We start from the raw sequence: 18,882 nt of genomic DNA, 5'->3' as shown, positions 1-18,882 counted from the left end.
AAAAAAAAAAAAAAAAATGAAATAAATTATTTTCGATATAGAAACCTTGCACGGCAAGAGAACTTCCGACTCCGCGATCTCTTTCTTCGTGGAAAACAGATTGTACAATTCTAATTCGGACTTTATTTGATTGTCAAGATCGATTTCCATTTGATTGACCTGATCGACGATGGAGTTTAGATTCTTCAGCACCGCGTGGCAAGATGCCGCGTAATCCGAGATACTCAGAGAATTCCAAGTGAATCGCGTAACTCCGGGCTGAATGTGTTTCTCGACGTCCTGTAGAAGTTTCTTCAGCAATTCCACATTCGCCTCGTCCAACGTGTCCAGAATGTGATTGTACTGATTGATCATTCCCTCGGTGACGTCGATGTCCGTTCTCAATCTGTTCTTCTGAACGCCGATGTCTCGGAGAGCGAACGGCAGCTCGAAACCCAATTGCTCCATAAGTTCCGCCTCTCTGATAACCTCGAAGATCTCCCAGTCGAAATTCAATTCAAAACGCAGTTGACATTCCATCAGAATGGCGTCGCTCGTAAATTCCGTACAGGCGGCCTTCGAGCGGGTTACGTGCTTGTCGGAAGAAAGAATGGAGGTTTTGCCGTTTTTGAGTGAAGATCCTTTGGTGTCGGTCCTTGCATCCGGACATGATTGCGCAATGACGTTTCTAGAAGACACGGAATGTGCTGTTTCCACGCTGGGTTTCGATGTTATGTTATTACGTTTCAGAGATTCTTGAGTCGATAAGATAGAATCCACATTATTGATCCTCGTCTTCGACGCCAGATGAATCAGCTGAACGTTTTTACCGCTCTGCTGCTCCTCCGAGAAGATCCGGTAATCATTCGAATTATTTCGATCCGCGCGCCCAATCCTCACCACGCTCTTCTTCATGAAATTGGTCACCGTCGACAAAGCTTTCTCAAGCCACGTGTTGAACTTGTTCTCCTCGAAGTCTTTCATCTGCTTCGCGATTTCCAGATACTGACCGAACGCGATCAGCTTCGTCTCGCTGTGCTTCAGTTCGCGGATCTGTTGAAAGATCAGTACCGGTCTGCGAAGTCTGTGAAACAGTTGTCTCACCCAATAGATCGCTCCCGCCATTGGTGAGTGATAGGTCAGCAACGGCGGATATCGTTTGTTTCGTTGATAGATGTCTTCCACGGTGTTGATCTCCTTGCTGAACTGTTGCATGATCACGTCGAACTTTCGGAGCAATTGCTGCTGTATGGCAGCGCGAGTCTTGATGTTCTTGAACTTGAGCAACATCTCCAGCGCGTTCTCGGCGCTGATCAGCACCGCGAAGCACTCGTCGATGTAGAACTTGGCCTGGTCCTCAAGATAGGTTACCTCCTCGTAGAACCACTTGGTCAGCGCCTCCCAGTTTTCCTTGTTGAACACGTTGAAAACGTCAAAGTCGGCACTCTCAATCGGCACCACCAGCGCGTCCACTCTCTTCACCACAGCGTCGATTTGCGCCGGATCGTTTATGATGGACTTCAGCTCGGAGCCGAAGATGTTGTAGAAATCCTGCAGCACGCCGGCGATCTTGTACAGATCGCTGCACACCTCGGCAATGTATTCCGTATCCTGAAACAGGCGCTTCTGATCGAATTCCCAGCGCTGACTCTTTCCGAACAGCTCGATGTCCATTCGGGTCTTCAGATACGAACGTTTCCACTGTCGCATCATCGTGCTGGCCATGCTCGTCTTCTGCAAAATTTCTTCCAGAGGTTTTTTGAACAGCGACACGATTGACAAATTTTTTCTGACATTCTGACAGAGTTCCCACGTTATCCGCTCCATCAGCGACGTCATCTTATCCTCGTGGCAGTAGTAACTCGACAGAACCCAGAGCATTCGCAGTCCTTCCATCAGAGCGGGCATGGACTCCGTTACAGATTGAAACGAATCCGGTTTGCTCATCAACTGCAGCGTTGGAAAATCACCGATAGTTGACAAACAAAATACTTAAGTTATTCAACAAGTTTTGCATGATTACCTGAAAGTATCTTAGCAGCGTCTGAATAAACTTATTATTGTCTCTGGCTTCGACGTACTGTTTCCAGAGCTCTTTCTGAAAGTACTGAAAACTCGAGGCGATCGGCGAGAGCGCTTGTTCTAGAAGTGCGAGGATTTTCTTAACAATTGGCAACTTCAATTGTTCCACTAGAATTGTCAATCCAGTTTCGCACTCCTGCCAGTACTGATACTCTCCCATTGGTCCTTTTTCCGAAGGGATTTTATTCTTGTACGACTCCATCATCTGAGCAAATGTTAAAATCTTATTATATAACAATTGGGCATCTTTAAAATATGTGTTGAGATGTCGTCTGTGTTCGCAATAGTTTTGAAAAATTTGTAGAGGACTGCGCGAAAGAACAGCGCGTGAAAACAGAGAAATGTGGAATTATTTTGCCTTCTGTATGTGTTTCTCCCACAACATGACTTCTTGTTCCATTTGTTCGACGATATCCTTATTTTTCAATAACATCTCGTCTGTCATTGCTGGATCGCTCAGCTCTGGTATCTTTGGCATCGTCAGTAAGATGTCGCTTTCAATGTGTTCCAGCGTCCTGCATCAGTAAAATTAAAATTGCACAACTATATCAAATAGAAATGAGAGAAAAATAATGAAAAATATGTAGTTATGCGGTAATTATATATTCTGTTTCAGAAAACAATGCTAACCATTCCACGCTTTTGATCAGATTGTCGAGATGATATAAAATATCTTTCTTGCACTGCTCGGTCATCGGCTTCTTCATTTCCTTCAAACTAATCGTGCTAACAGATTTCGATTTCGACGTGCGCGATTTTCTGTCGTCTTCTATCGACATCTTCTCTTCTAATTCGTCCGCTTCGTCTTGCGCGAGGGTTGCGGAAATCATGCGAGATTCGGAAGCTTTTCTTCGGAAACCGGATGGTTTTCTTGTTACGCTCTTTAACACAACATAAAAAGTAAGATATTTATCGTACATGTTTGTCATGTACCGAGTTACACGCATAGATATAATTTGCGGTTTTTTTTTTTTTTTTAATCATGTTTTCTCAAATAATTTTGATTTTACTTCTTCGCCTTCCGTTAGCGCGGCGGATGCCAGTCGTGCGACAGACGACGGCTCGTCCATCGTCTTCTCTATTTTCCATCGCTCGGCAAAATCCGGGCCTCTGAATTGATTTTCCACCAATGGCCTAAATACCTGTCAGTATTACATTTATTACGTATAGATATTTCGAGAGATATATATCAGTTTTCTCTCTACTTTCTTTAAATTATATAAATACTTCTTCGTATCGCAATTTATTGAGAATTTAATGTGTACTTTTAAAATACAGTTTAAAAAAATATAAAATATACTTTTGAAAAAAAAAAAATAAACTAAACGTAAAAGAAATAATTGAATTTCTTTAAAGAAATAACAATTTCAATATCGGGATGCGATTGCGAAAGAAGAATTGTTGCGACACGATCGACACGGTGAAAGGATCGTTAACCGAATCGGTCGCAAATTGTATTGACTAAACAGATTCTTACTTCGACCAGCATGCTGTTGAAAGAAGCTAGAAATTTCCTGCCGAGCGAACCGACCACTATGTAACTCGGCATCTCGTCTAGACACTCCTCGTAGGTGTCGAAGCTGGGTACACCCTCGTCGCTGGTGCGCATAAAGTAAAAGAACGTGGTGTCCGGCAGATCGATTCTGCTACCGTCGATATGGCCGCATATCATGTGAAGCACCGGTACCTCGCGAACTTTCTCCACTATTTTCTGCAATTGCGCGTTGTTTTACGGTTCGGTTTCACTCGATGATTTGATTTAGCCGTGACTTAATAATCGAGTTCTCTTTCCAGAAGTGAAAAGAGAAAAAAACGAACTTAATTAAACTGTGGATTCTCAATTAACATTTCAAATAACATCCGTGAGATCAAAACGATACAGTTAAACTGAGAGCAATTGTGTGGAAAACAAAAACAAAAGTTCTGAAGTGCGATTACGCGGGAAGCAAATTTTTTAAATTTATTTTCTAACCTTGGTGAGAATATATTTATCTTCTTCTCCAGGCAGTGGCGCAAAATCGGAACTGTCTGCAAATCAATGAATTATCGTGTCTTCAATTACATAGTTCTTCGAAGAAAATAAAATATAATTAGCGCAAAACGTAACAGAGTAAGCTGACCGGTAAGTGCGGTGCTCGGTTCTCTGGATTTTTCAAGAACGTCACTACCGGCAGCGGAATCTTGCTCTCTGATATCGTCGTATCCTTCATCTTCGCTAGACGATATACTGGAATCGTGCATCATACTCAGACTTATCGTCGTAGGTTTAGCAGCCGAATTGATATCCTCCTTCTTTCCTTTTCCCTTTTTAACTTTCCTCGGTCTTCTTTTTATCTTCTTCTCATCCACCTTTTCTAATGTCGGAAAATTGTTAACTGCTTTTTTTCTTACATTGATTGATCAGAGTCGATCGAAACATATTACAGAGACGTGGCTACGTTGTTACAATTCGACGATTATTCTTATTGTTAGTGAGGTATCTTGTATTATTAAAAATTTATATTGTAATATGTAATTTGTGCAATTAAATGTGAGAAACACACACACACGTTATACACAAAGTGCAATTTTTCTGTGCAGTTTTAAAATCACGAAAATTTTACCAGAAGCGCTTTTTGTTAATCTGTGTGTTCTGCTCTTCAAAGTAAATGTTGTGTTTGTTAATGCTGTTAGTTTCGCGCGGTGACAATAACATCACGGGCGCTATATACGTTCAAATTATATACATAGTAAAAATTCATACGTTAACTTATACACGTATAAAATACAAAAATTATTTCAGATTTAGAAGACTGACAACAGAATGGTGCAATATATTAATATAAACGCAACATCTTCTTTGTGAAAACTAGCACAACACAGGCGCGCGCTACGCGCACGCTATTGTTATTTTTATTTAACGTGTTGTCAGTGAACACAACCTGTCACCGCGCGCGATGACAGATAGTATATACGTCTTATAAACCATATAATACACATATGAGAAATGTCAGAAATAACGCATGAAAATCAAACTCAAAAAATAGTGAGAGAGAAGTGGAAAAACAACACGTGACTAAAATGTGACAGGGAAAAGGGTAAAAAAGAGAATATTATATATATTATATGTAATATTCTATATCTGTATATAATACACACACATACGCATATATGTATACGTATATATATATACCGTAATCACATGACCGAAGTCAGTAACACCGCCGCGGTCGCGCGGCCGAAGTCAGTGACTCCACCGCAGTCGCGCGACCGAGGTCATTGACCCCGCCGCGGTCGCGCGACCGCGGTCAGTGACCCCTCCCCCACCAAGGCCGCGCGGCCGAGGCCAGTGACCCCGCCCCCACCAAGGCCGCGCGGCCGAGGTCAGTGACATTACTCTGTAGTATGTATATAATACATATAATACAATATAAAGTATAATATTATAAATATATAATAAATTATATGTATATAATATGTATTATTTAATGTTATATATAATATAAATTACAGTCACGTTATTTTCACGTGTTGTTTTTCTACTCTTTCCTGTCACGTGACTTTAGTTACGTTTTTAATTTTTTCTACATATACGACGAACTGTCTCAAAATCGCTTTTTATTATTTACTCTCTCGATCTTGCCGATTCGATTCGACTCGATCAACCAACCAACCAATCGGCAACGCGGAAAAGAGACAACAATAGGTGTGATATATTCGACTCCAAACGCGCACTTCTTGGTACACATGCCTTTTTTAATATAGGAAAGAAAAAAAAACGGATTGGCTTACTTTCCTCCCATATTGAAACTTCTTCATGATACACTTCGCTGGTGTAAGTTTTGTAGAAGAAAATTAGCTTCTTTTCTATATCCGTTACCTCATATAAATCCAATATGAGAAAATTGAGTAACTTGTCCTCAAAATATCGATTATTTGCCTAATTAATAAATTAATTGATGTTATCTTTCGTATCAAATCTGCAAATCTTGTACATATTGAGAAAAATTAATTAAAAAATTAATTACGTTAATAAGTTCATTAAAAAGATGCTTCTGCCCGGGCAGTCCGAGAAACGTCAGGACTCTTTCGCGAATCCATTTTATTCTGTTCAAATAAAACAATGCCGTCTGATAAATTTTATATTTTACCAATAGAAAATACTATTTTTAAAATATCTATAACTTTTAACAGTTTAATATGATAGTTATCGATTATAATACGTGAGCAATACTTACCGATTATTTTCCGTCGCAAATGTATCTTTATCATCCTCGTCGATTGGACTTTCCTCTCGACCTTCATTTTTATCATTATCTCTTTCCATATTTTATCGATAAGAGTTCTAAATTTCTTATATATATTTTATTGAAGCTAATTTTATAAACAACTTATTTCAATCTTGAAAAGATAAGTTTTGTTAACAAATAACCTTTTTAACCGCTACTTTAATTGAGATAAACGAAATCGTGTTTCACGCGATGATACACTTTATCTGTGTATCGTATATATACGTATATTATTTCACTGTATTTCTTTTTAAAATTCGCTCTCAGGAAAATAATGCGATTTTATTTATAACTTTGAATAAAGATAAAACTGCGTTGTTTTTTTTTTTTTTTTAGAATCCGACGCTTTTTTCGATACTTTTCACGACACTCAGACTTGGTTAAGCTATAAGAAATAGCGACAGAGCTTAACGTCGTTCTCGTTGTCATGGTAAATAAACGCTGTCGCCGTGGAAATAGGATATACCGGGTAAACAGATATTTATTGATCGATAAGAAACTTGTATAACGAGAGATAGAGCTATATTTAAAAAATAATATATATGGTACATCATGGATTATAGAGATACACAAAAAAATAGCTGTAATGTTCTCTTGCACGCACATCGAATACACACACTTCCGTTTACACATACACACCATCCGTCTTCTATACATGAGCAAGACACTGTTACATAAAAACATTACAAGTGCGTTTTCTCGAGAAGTTTTAGCTTTTTTAACTACAATTCTTCTAAATAATTTTTTTGTTTTGTTTATTGTTTTAAGAGAAAACTACGATTTTTATACGTAACGAACATGGCAAAGAAAATTACACGTCCGAGTCATCTTAAAGACGTCTCAAAAATGTCTGATATCTTATTATTATTATTATTTTTTTTTGAAGATTTCTCAAACGTTCTTCGTGCCTTCGAGTTTCGACGTGTCAGTTTTTGATGGTTCGTCCGGTGACAGCGCGACGTCGACATCCTTTCTCGATTCATTCTTCTCATCACCTTCGCCGTTGTGCTCGTCGATCAGTCCCTTCAGAAACGCTTGGACGTATTCCTCGCGACCCTCGTTTGTATCGAAGGAGAATCCCAGAGAAGGAACGAACTCGGTCTCGACAACGGTCCTCGCGGATTCCGTCGTCGTGATTGTCTGTTGCGTCGTCGTTGTCGGTGTTCTCTCTGTGGAAAATATCGAACTTTCTTCCGAAGGTTCGCCGCTCACGCGCTTGTCCTCGCTTATTGGCAAACCGCTCTCGAAGTCCAAATTTCTCTGCACTTGCGGCAGATCGAAAACGAACGATCTGTGAATCGAATCGTCGCGATACAATGGCCGACCGAAGTTCTCTGTCAATTGCTCCAGAATCTCCTCTTTCTGGAGCGGTCGAATGGTTCTGTTTTCCGATTTCGATTGAATCGTTTTCTGTTCGGTCGCGGCGTTGGAATTTATTTTAGAAGAGTCGTCAGAAAACGATCTAAGAGGAATCTCGGTGTTCGAAGTATCGTCGAGAAAAGATATCGGTGAACTTGACGCGTCGAACGACGGATTGTCCTGATTCAGTCGTGTCCTCGATTTGGCAACTCTGGGTGTCTTCGAGATATCGAAGTTAGACGGTTTGAAATTTGCATTCCCGAATGGCGCTCTTGTTTGCGAACGATCCAACGGTGGATTCGCCGTGACGAGTGACGGTTCGTCAAGATCCAGATCAAACGAGTCCCTCAGATCCGCGCTGTGAAAGTCCTTCGCCGAAAACGGTCGTGGCAAGCGATCCAGCTTCAACAATTCCGCCATTAACTGAACAAGACTCAACATACTCACGTTCGAGTTCGATTCTCTGGGTAGTTCGTAGATCGTGTCGTTGATGGGATCACTGTTGTTTTCTCCGTCTGGAAACGCGTGACCGGTGGTATGGTCGGGAAACGTGGGACGTACTTGCGGAATAACAATTTCATCCTTCGTTTCGATCGACTTGACAATCTCGAAGTCGTTCAGCTGTTGCTTCAAAGGGAGAGCCGATTGCTGAGCGATCAGTCGGCCAATAAAATCGTCACCACCGATTGTCGGATCCGGATCTTCATCTTTCTGATTAACCGTGAAGGAAACTTCGTACGGTGAACCGTGTTTGTCAATTGTTTCTTTGGTCTGTTTTAAAGATTCCGTACGGGTCGAGCGCAGCGAAGTACTTTCCGTCTCTTTCGCTTTCTCTTCCAGATTTTGACGATTCGATTGCAACACGTTTCCCGACGCGATTGTCTTCAACGTGGATCTCTCCGTGCCGACGTTACTGTCGACAGTAACCGGAAGTGGCGTGGTGAAAGTTGAAAATTCGTTACGAATGATTGTTACCGATTTTTCGGGCAATCTCGAGCTAGCCGAAAAAGTCAGTTGTTCCGGAAATCTCGTAGTCGCTTTGGTACCGATCGAGACGGTCTTTTCTTCCACGCTCGCCGTTGAACTCCCAACGGCGGAATTTGTTTTGGGAGCAACGGAACTCGTTTCGCAGGATCTGTTTTGCTTGTCGAACGCCGAAGATTCGCACATTGCTCTCAGAGCCGTTCTTCTCGCTTCTTCCTGAGCCTTGATCGCATCTCTGATGCTCAAGTGGAATCCCATCTCGTATCGAATCAAAATCGGTTCTTCGGTGTTGATCGTCTTCCTCGAAGTTGTCGAAGAATTTCGCTGAATAATTTGCGCATCCGCGCGTTCTGTCTGATCGACTCGCGCCGACTCTTCGTTCGGCGGGACGAGAAGGTCGTCGAAACCATCATTTTGATTCGCAAACGGCGGAACGATGTCTGTAGCGGGAGAATCGACGATCGATCGATCCTGCCACGAAGAAGAAACCAGCCACGGAATGGGCGTGGATACTTTAGGAGTCGCTTGCGTGATTGGATTAACATCTAAATTCGTTGTTTCTGACAACAACTTGTCGTTCGCGTAATCAAATAACGATTGTTCTTGAACGTTCGCGTTGTATACCGGCGATCGATCTTGAATGTTTTCAACGGATGTGACGGAAAATTGCGGGAGTTCCGTAGTTATTTCAAAATTTTCACCCCAAGTAGTTTTGGAATTCTGATCGGTCGTTGCGTAACGCGTCTCTTCTTCCGGAATGTTGATCAGAAAACTTTTCGCCGGAGGCCTCAAGAACTGAGACGGTTGAGGAACTTCGAAATTGAGATGTATTCTGGGCGCGGACTCGTCGTTTAAGCTAGAGATTGGTTTGTTCAATGACGAATTTTGATCCTCGCTTGTCTGATTGCCGTTAGACGATGAGCGATCAACTTCGTCAACGTTGCTTTCGATTGTCGTAGGTTTCGCAGTTACGGAAAATGTCGAGGCTTGCACGGTATCGACGTCCTTCTGATGCCAGTTCCTCAGCAACGGAGTCGTTCTAACGCCGAAGCGCGTCGTGAACCCTGTTTCTTCGTAAATTCTCGTCGTCGAGCTTGTAACGTCTTCGTAATCTTCCGTCGACTGATCGTCGCTCGTTTCATTGAAGATATTCGTCAAAGTTTGCGACGAATTATCTACAGAAGACGATCCTGAAGAACGAATTGTGTGCGCCTGCGACGAACTGCTCGGACGTTTTTTTCGTTCGTCCTTGAACGTTTCCTCCACGGGATTTTGATTCTGTACACCGATCCTGTCGGGATCGTTCAGCGCCCGAGCAATTCCGATGCTGTCTCCCGTCTCGATGTCTTCCAGATTTTCTTCGTAATCATTTCTAATTACCGGTCTGTCGTTCTGTTGTCTGAACACCTCATCCTCCTCGTCTTCGATCGCGGTCAGATTGATTCTAAAACTCGTTTCCGACTTTTTCTCCTCGAAGTTGAGGAGACGCACTTCGTCGTTCTTGGATCGAGCAACGTCGTCACTTTGATTATCTCCAACGTTCTCCGATGTCCTCGGACCGTCGTGTCTCGTTTCGCTCTCTCTCAAATCAGCATTTTTCTCATCGTCGTCCCGATGATGAGAAGTCGTAGGTGGAGTCGCCGGGTTCTTGCTGTGCGCGTAGAGATGATCGGAACTATCCATGATCAGATCCAGCTTGCTGTAGGCCAAAGTTGAAGGTCGATAAGTCGTCGGTACCGTGGGCGAGTAAAATCTTCTGGTGGTGGTGGTGACAGTGGGCACGGTGGGCGCGTAAGACGTCTGCAGCTGATTGGTGAACCCGTCGGGTCCACGATAATCATCTCGAAACTGTTCGTTGCTTCTCGATTGGTCCTGATAATTTTGTCTGATAATTGCAGCTGCGTGATAAGGTGACCGTCCTTTGCCTTCGAGATGAAATTTGTTTTGATACGTGGGATTCGTGCTCTTCTGCTGGAATCGATTGTAGTTGAGGATCTGTCGGTTGTCCTGATTGGGATAGTCTTCGAAACCGCTCGGCAGATCGTTCCCGGTCGTGTCCACAGCGGGATAATCCGTGATTCTGCGGAACGATACGGGCGTGTAACTTGTCACAGTCCTTCCGCCGCCGAGCACGGAGTAATCGATGATCCTGGCGCCGCTGTCGGGATCCACCAGACCGTCCTTGGTAACGTCTTCGGCGGAGGATTGCAGGCTGATCATCGCGTACGCGTTGCGAATCATCTCGTCGTCGTCGATCTGATAATTGTTGCGATTCACTTCGAGATATCTGTTGGTGGCGGAACAGTCCACTTTGGTCCACCAGTCGCACGTCAGCAGCTTCTGGCTAAAAGTCGAGCCGATTGGGCACAAGAAGGAAGATACTAAAACATCGTGGCACACGTGGAATACCTGACAGCCGGCTGCTTCGTCAGCGTAGTAGCCTATTGAGCAATTGGAAAACGGATACTTTATGACACTTATATTATTTAGATTTATTGGAGATTTAAAGTTGCGTACATTTGTTGTATAAATCAATGAATTTATGCACGTTCGTAAATTATTCTGTTTTAATGAGATAAAAGATTTTTGTGGCATCGAAAGTATAGGAAAAGGTTCTTGAAATTTTTATTAGTATTAACAAAACTACTAGTAAACACAAAGTAACAGTAACATTAATGTTACAAAGTAACAGTAACATTAATGTTATAAATTTCCCACTCAACAATGTAAGTGCGATGCCTTGTACGTAGCAATTAATTGTTGAGTGAGAAATTATAACATTAATGTTACGTTACTGTTACTTTGTGTTTACTTACTTAGCGTACTAAACTAAATATTGTAAACAATTAATTTCTATTACATAATTACGCAACATGTAGTCGACAAAAATTGATTTGAACTTTTTTCTAAGTGTTTAAACATTTTTTAGTACAGAAGAACCGAATTTTTCGATAGAAGAAAAACCGTGTTACACACACATTACATTTCCTAGAGATTTTTATGTACGTGTTGGAAAAAAAAGTTCTTGCAAAAAATTCAAAAATTTTTTAAAAAAATCAGAAAAGAAAAGTGAATATTTATAAAAATTAGGTATCAGATATACTTCTTGATTTTTTGTCGTAGATTTTTTCGCAGTTTCTTACATAATTACGCATAGTATCACGTCGGTGCGATGTACTTTTCGCACTCCATCTTTCCTCATCGGATTATCTAATATTTACAGTCAGAGGCGAGTCGGTGAACATTGATGGCATAATATAGCGTTGAGAATTAAATCGAATTAAGTGTTCACTACGGTTGTCATTACCGATAATGACAATCGGAAGAATAATGATCTTCGGTGTGTTTGCCCGACTGATTGAGAAATCGATAATAACAAGCTCCGACGTCAAGTGATTTTAGAAAACGAAATCTTATTTCACGCAAAACGATTGATTATCCAAAATAAGATTACAATAGAATAATTTAATGGTACACACCTATATCAGTTTCTCAATTTAGCAACGCATCTCACTTGCAATCAGAAATCTATCAAGATTTAATGTCATAATAAAGTTTGCATGTTACGTTAATCACTTTCACACGTGACCCAAGCGAACGATCTCAGTATCATATAGGTATATTACAGTGCACGTTGAAGATGCATGTGACGGGCTGAATGGGTAATTTATTCGTGTGCTTACCACGTGAACGTCCTTCACACGTGAATCCCGTCTGAGGTAATGTCGTGTAGGCGGGATAATCGACGCCTGGCTCACCCGGCACATTTTTCCTAATGTCAGATAGATCTGAAAAAAAAAAAAAACAAAGTACAAACGCATCCATCCTTTTACGTCAATCAAACATAACATCTACAAGCTGTCTCTAATTCCGATCAAACATAACGTCTACAGTTGTTTCTAATTCGATCAAAGAGTGGTCTAGGAAATCTTGATATAGACTGTTTTTCTATTCTTACAATTTGCAATCGCAAAAAAGTGGCATTTGTTTTTTTGCATACATTTTACATACATTGATAAATTCTTCATAAATTTTGTGCAAATACTTTGATTTAATCTGTTTATATTTGTATTTTCACAATTTTTACAATTTGTAATCGCGAAAAAGTGACATTTGTTGCATACATCTCGCATAAATCGATAAATTCTTCGTAAACTTTGTACAAAGACTTTGATAAATTTATCTTTTTTAGTTTATGATAAAACTTTATAATAAAATTTGCGAAAGTTACATACAATAATTAAAATGTAACAAATAGATAAATTTAATTAATATTTAAAATAAATATATATAATTATATATAATTAATTTTTTATTTTCCTCTCAAGTTTTTACTATTGGTAATAAATAATTGTGTATATTTAATGGTTAATAATTCAATAAATAATTACAATTATTTAGGCGACGCAAAACATGTTAAAAAATTAGTTGTCAAGCATGTGCATCAAGTTTCATAGATCATCGAGCGTCGATCAAGGTCGCAGAAAATAGGCCGTAATCTGTGATCTATGATATTTAAAGACCTCGCCACTTATCGCAAATAACTTCTGCAATTTGCTATATCCACGTACATAATCGACGAAGATTTTGCATGACCTATTCGCCAGTTAACGTTTTTTTTCATAAACGTCGTATACACCTTTCACGCGAATGACAATCTTCTTACACAAATTATTATTTATTTACTTATACGCATTGGTGTTAACGAGATGGAAATTAACGAGACATTTTCAGTGCCTCTTTCTGAAATAGATAACGGGAATAATAATTTTTACACTCTGGGGAGAGATAAATTGAAATATAAAATCAATTTTTACAAAACCGTCGACCATCTATGTGTATGTGTGTGTGTGTGTATGTCATCACAGAAGTGTCTTGTAATTATCGACATCGCGACATAGATTTTTCTTTCGTCATTACGCGTAGGATTAAATGCAAAAAATAATTGTCCTGCGAGAATATAATACGTATCTCATAAGAAGGAAAAATAATTACGAAATGTGCGAAAGTGAATAATTCAGTGTCTATTTTAGTCGAAGAGTTATAAAACTTGTGCTTATATTAAAATTCGCCATAAACGTAGACAATTACAAAGTTAAAAGGACAAAAGTATCCATAAATTAAAGAATGTTAAAAATCACACTTTTCGAAAGTGTGATAAAATATTACAAGGCTGCAAAATCTAAAGGTGTTGTAAATTCAAAGATTGTTCAAGGATAAAAATATCATCAATCGAGAGTGATGAATGGCTACTGTCGTTACTCACCCGTCACGTGCTCGTACGGATCGTATTGACCGCCGGCGGATCCGTAACTATCGAATGCGCCGTCCTCGTTCGGATCGAAGTACTTCCTGCAAAAGCGAGCGGTTTAATTAATCGCGCATCATCGATTGTGCGGAAGATATCGTTTAGGGTCAGCGTGAACGTACCGTCCTCTAGTTCCGTCGATCGCTCTGCGTGACAGGAAGCTCCTCCTCGGAATTTCATGTTCAAGACTCTGCTGAACGTTGCACAAGACCGCCGTCACGAAACCTGCTCGCGCGAAGAACAGTGCCCTTAGATTATTCGCTATGATTATTTCAGACTATTCCGAATGATTATTTCAGATTATGCGATCGTTATATTAATTAAAAATTAAAACTCTTGCAATTTTTTCTCTAAATGTTTTTGACCGAGTCAACAATTTCTTATTGTTTCTTGTATTATTTCGTTAAAACACGTTGCAAAACGCGAGTTGTTTAATATTCAATTATAATTTCTTTTTTCTAGTTATTTATTAAGTAATGAATTATTTATTTACGATATCGCGATTTCAATTGAAAGTAGTTACGAAGTAAAAGTAGTAGTTTGCATTTGTAAGTAGTTGCAAAGTACCAAACAAAACGTAAAAAAACTACAAATACTTTAACACAACTGTCATATAAGTCCAATTATTAACTAGCGGGATGTGAAAGAACTACAAGAAGTTTTACAAGAAATTATCCTAAGTTGCTTAATTATTCAAGGTCCGATTCAGTTCGCTTTTCAATCAATAAACCTGACTGAAGAGAACCGGTCTGAAAAAATCCAATTCTAAAATGCGTCACGTGTACTATAGTTTTTTGTTACCAAGGTGAGGAGGAAAGGAATTTTGGAACGTAATCCTACGGGATCACTGGGCTGGTCAAATGTGTGTGTGTGTGTGTGTATGCATATGTATTGAGAAAAACGTTAAAAACCAAATTGGTGACAACGAGTCTGCGAGTCTCCGCGTGACTCCACGACTTGTAATCCTCGAGAAGCGCAATCGTTAGATATTGCTCGATTTCGATTTCGCAATCGAACGAGTGTAGCGTGAAAGGTCACTTGGGACAGATCATCTCCGCGGGTTTTGCTGCCTTTGAGGTCGTTTGAAAATTCGTTCCACAATTGATTTAGCAACGCAGCTCTCGATTTGCGATTGACCATGAACGATCATCATCGTCGTCACGACTCCGCAGTAGATTCTCCGTAGAGAAGAATCTCCGAAGAGTCTTTCATTTAACACGATAAACCTTAAACTTTCTCTCTCTCTTTCTCTCTCTCCGCTTGGCGCATCGAGTTCAAAATTCTCTTAGAATGATTGATGTTGAAGTTCATTCAAGTGTTATTATCGTAATCACGAGAGAGCTCTCTCACGTTTTTCGCGATTCGGCAAGATTATTTTTTCCTTTCGGTCGATGCGTTCATTAAGTGACATTTCGAGACACACGCGGCTTAAGATAATTATTATTGCATTATATAATACGATTACGAGAATTATGTAACATATTATAAAATAAAATATGATTCGAAAGCCGATCACTTGTAGAACGATGATGATGACGAGATGAAATTTGCATATTTCTCGAATGCGGTATGCACGTGTTTTTTCATTCACAAAATTACGATGTGCATTTTTTATGTAAAATAAACAATTGTCAAAATAATTAAGACGTTTGTTGTCAAGCGCAATTGTATCTTTTCTAAAAATGTGTTTGCTAAACCACAGATTTTCTTTGTCAACAATTTGCGAAACAGTTTGAGATACTCAAATCTCAAGTACTACCGCCCGGTTGCGTTATTAACTGCTATTAGACCGTCGAGAACTCAATGCTTGCAACTTCATTGTTGTTATTCACAATAGTCGGCAGTACGTGAAATCTTTCGAAAGGCCGATAGGTCAGCAATATCTATCCACTGCGAAGTGATGTTCTCGGGCACACGTGTTCTTTCATTGTCGCTGCCATTTCAGCATCATCGATGCGGCATTAAAAGAATTTAAAAGGCCATAAAGAATGAGCGCACCAAAAGACCGGTGGTCGTGATAGAGCGCAAACACTTAGTCGAAGCCACGAATCGCTCAATTTGCGAAGAATCGCGGCCGTGAATTCTTTTTTGCCTGACTCATCGCGCGAAATTAATGATCAAGATGACTCAAGAAGTTATGTACGCAAAGAATCTTCTCTCTGTTAATAGAGAAAATGTCGAGTTTGTGGTTGCAGCAGAACAAGACGCGAGTAATTAGCGCCGTCAATTTCCGGTGGCGAAAGTGTCCTCACGAACACAACGCCGCACTGTTTTAACATCCTCGTGCTACCGTAAGTGTTCCAAGACTAATTTGATTTTGCAGTACCTCACTTTATTAAATGTCAAACAAATTTTTCGCATCACTGAGACGTTTTTTCTATTTCAAAATGTTTTGAATTTGAATAATCCAAAATATAAATAAATACAGTCGATTTTTTTATCGCGTTAAAAAATTTTTTTTAAGTTAAAATCATTTTATTATTAAAAAATGATCAAAAAGTTACACACATTTACAAGTATAAATTTAATTTTATAACAAATTAATTCACTAGTGAATTATAGCTGTCAGATTTATTTTGTTTTTACATTTTCTTTATAAGCTCTTGTTTTTTAGTTAATTGTTTATTAAAGTAATAACTATTTTTATTATAAAAACAAATTAAAAATACATAATCAGAATTAAATATAAACTTGACGTATCTTAGTAGGAATGCAATATAATTTTAAAACAAAACAAATTTGCATAATCTTTAGTGTTAAATTTTCAGGGATAGCTAGTTAATTTACAATTCAATATTATAGGCATAATATAAAAAAAAAACCACGTTCAACAGTATCAAATTAAAGAGCCGATTCGTTCCACGTGCAAGTAATAAAGTTGTTCTCCGTAATTGCTGCAATTTACACGGCACGTTTATAAATTACTCTCAGACGTGTGTCGGGTTGTCGAAATCCCACAAAAAGCACTTACTACGGAGTATTCAGATGACGGTTAGAGATGTAATAATAATCTGTCGCAAAATGATTTTATTTATGTAAGCGCGTATATTATTTCAACGCTGATTTTGCATTGCATACGCTGTGGTCTCGAGTTCGCATGAATGGACCGTGGCAGCAAAGACAGAAAAGTGATTCCCTCAATTACAATTCGATCGCGCGCGTCGTTGATTGATCGAGCTTGGCTACTGCGAGAACGTGCGAGACCGCCGAGAAATTGCACGTTATATAACGTAACGCCAATATTACGGATAGAGAAAGAGAAAATCGCAAACATTGAAAAGTCTCCGTGAATAAATAGTATGAGAGCCGTGAGAGAATAAAAAAAAAAAAATAAAAACTACTTTTGAGCAAACTGTTTTTTTTTTTTTTTTTTCAATGAACATCAAGTGTTATGTCACAATTTCACATCAGCTGACCTCGATTGCCGGCGAGTGTTTCGCGGATTCGTGACCCATCCCGACGTCGAGTCATCGATTTCCCACCGTGGCGACTAACTCACGATCCTTCGCGCTTTCGTTACCTCATCATTGCCGATTCCACTATTCTAATTTCTAGGCGTATGCCGTAAAGAAATTTATTCAAATCGATTTTGATTAACATACGTGTATACAAGCTCGCTGTTTTTTTTTTAACTGCCTGCGGTTATAGAAACCTGCACATGGTCAAAATAAACAAGCAACAAAAGAGGCGAGGGATCACTGACACTTGATACGATTGGCGTGACAACAGTCACGGAGAACCGAGGGTTCTTCTTCTCTCTTTGATTTTCTCGAGACTCGTTCTTTCGAACTCGCGTTCCGTCACGCGGATACGATGAGCATCCCTCGTCGACACCTCGTGCGCGTTAAAAAAAAAAAAAAAAAAAAAAAAAAAAACCGATGCGACACTTACACAGAGTACGCAGACTGATTCCCGGCATCTTGCAGAGTGTGTGTCACATGGGCAGGCGCGCGCGGCGGACTTTCGAAGTCCCCAATTGTGTTTGCCGAACGTGAAAAAAAAAAAACTGTGCGACGGATGCGCTGCGCACCTTCGGCGCGATCTCCACGACTCGACTCAGCTCGCTCTCGGCGAGCTCTTCCTCTCGATCGGAGCCCGTTGCGTCCTCCTCGCCGGCCGGCGCGCGGTAGGGATCGCCCGACGCTGCTGGTCGTGGGATCTTTTACCTTTCTTCTTCTCTCGCCGGGTCCTCTCACCTGCGCCTCCGTTCGTACCATCGCTCTCGGACCATCCCTCGCGCGCGCGAGGAGGAATTCCGCGCGGGTCGCGCCTCTCGCCGGAATCTCCCCGCGCGTGAAAGAGACCCCCAAGCATCCTCGCGCGCCTCCGCTTCTTGAGAGACGGATAATGTAATTAATGATTCCTGTTCAACGTGTGGAAGATATCGCGTAGATTTTATCTCATCGTCAAGTGGTCCACGTATCTCTTTCATCAAGTAATTAATTAATTCAAGTCCACCAACTGAGAATTTGATTATTTGGACAGCTGAGAGCTAACTCTCTTACCGACGAATACACACCCAAGTATGTTGTTCATTATGAAAGGAGATCGCGAGAGTAAGTTTTTTGTTAATTAGAAAGTCAAAAGTCGCGGAGACGATCCTTTGACTTTGGAACATCGTAGAAAGTGAAACCGAAGTGTGAACGCGGTGAAGTAATTTTACAAAGATCGCTCGAGGTATGCGCGCGCAGAGAATTTGGTGTAATTGAAGCGTAAGACGAGAAATACTTACGTAAGTAATTCGCGATGACATTGCCGCGGTTCATATGTGCGTGCGTTCCACACATGGCGACCGTTTTCGCCGTTTGCATAACGACGGCGATCTCGCGTCTCCCTATCACTTTCGGCTTCCCTCCCGGCGCAGGAGTGACCAGCTGCAAGTTAAATCATGCGCCATTTTCA

At 40.4% G+C, this 18,882-nt stretch overlaps 4 protein-coding genes across 5 annotated transcripts in view; all 4 read right to left on the bottom strand.

Moving 5' to 3' along the window:
* The window catches only part of LOC109856526 (dynein heavy chain 10, axonemal), a 19,475-nt gene extending 18,433 nt beyond the window's left edge, over window positions 1-1,042 (bottom strand). For both annotated transcript variants that reach the window (XM_020431890.1, XM_020431891.1), the window contains exon 1: window positions 46-1,042. In XM_020431890.1, coding sequence (XP_020287479.1) covers window positions 46-963 — 918 coding nt within the window. In that variant the 5' untranslated portion in view covers window positions 964-1,042. The remainder of the gene's footprint in view (window positions 1-45) is intronic.
* On the bottom strand, window positions 1,020-2,242 carry LOC109856546 (dynein-1-alpha heavy chain, flagellar inner arm I1 complex-like). Its single transcript, XM_020431922.1, has 3 exons — window positions 2,003-2,242; window positions 1,127-1,929; window positions 1,020-1,032 (listed from the first exon to the last, which is right to left on the bottom strand). Exons 1-3 carry the CDS (start codon window positions 2,219-2,221, stop codon window positions 1,020-1,022), a joined length of 1,035 nt encoding a protein of 344 aa, XP_020287511.1. The 5' UTR covers window positions 2,222-2,242.
* Window positions 2,243-2,410: 168 nt separating this feature from the next.
* Window positions 2,411-4,393, bottom strand: LOC109856545. Its single transcript, XM_020431920.1, has 6 exons — window positions 4,182-4,393; window positions 4,034-4,089; window positions 3,539-3,772; window positions 3,072-3,203; window positions 2,692-2,942; window positions 2,411-2,576 (listed from the first exon to the last, which is right to left on the bottom strand). Exons 1-6 carry the CDS (start codon window positions 4,303-4,305, stop codon window positions 2,411-2,413), a joined length of 963 nt encoding a protein of 320 aa, XP_020287509.1. The 5' UTR covers window positions 4,306-4,393.
* A 2,809-nt stretch (window positions 4,394-7,202) lies between these two features.
* On the bottom strand, window positions 7,203-18,059 carry LOC109856532. The gene is made up of 5 exons (XM_020431898.1): window positions 17,872-18,059; window positions 14,103-14,205; window positions 13,939-14,024; window positions 12,356-12,460; window positions 7,203-11,113 (listed from the first exon to the last, which is right to left on the bottom strand). Exons 1-5 carry the CDS (start codon window positions 17,897-17,899, stop codon window positions 7,221-7,223), a joined length of 4,215 nt encoding a protein of 1,404 aa, XP_020287487.1. The 5' UTR covers window positions 17,900-18,059; the 3' UTR covers window positions 7,203-7,220.
* Between the last annotated feature and the right edge of the window lie 823 nt (window positions 18,060-18,882).

This window comes from Pseudomyrmex gracilis, unplaced genomic scaffold (genome assembly GCF_002006095.1).
Source record: "Pseudomyrmex gracilis isolate BER0280 unplaced genomic scaffold, ASM200609v1 scaffold_121, whole genome shotgun sequence".
Taxonomy (NCBI): domain Eukaryota; kingdom Metazoa; phylum Arthropoda; class Insecta; order Hymenoptera; family Formicidae; genus Pseudomyrmex; species Pseudomyrmex gracilis.
Note: the sequence above shows the minus strand (reverse complement) of the source record. Positions and strands in the feature narration are given on the sequence as shown.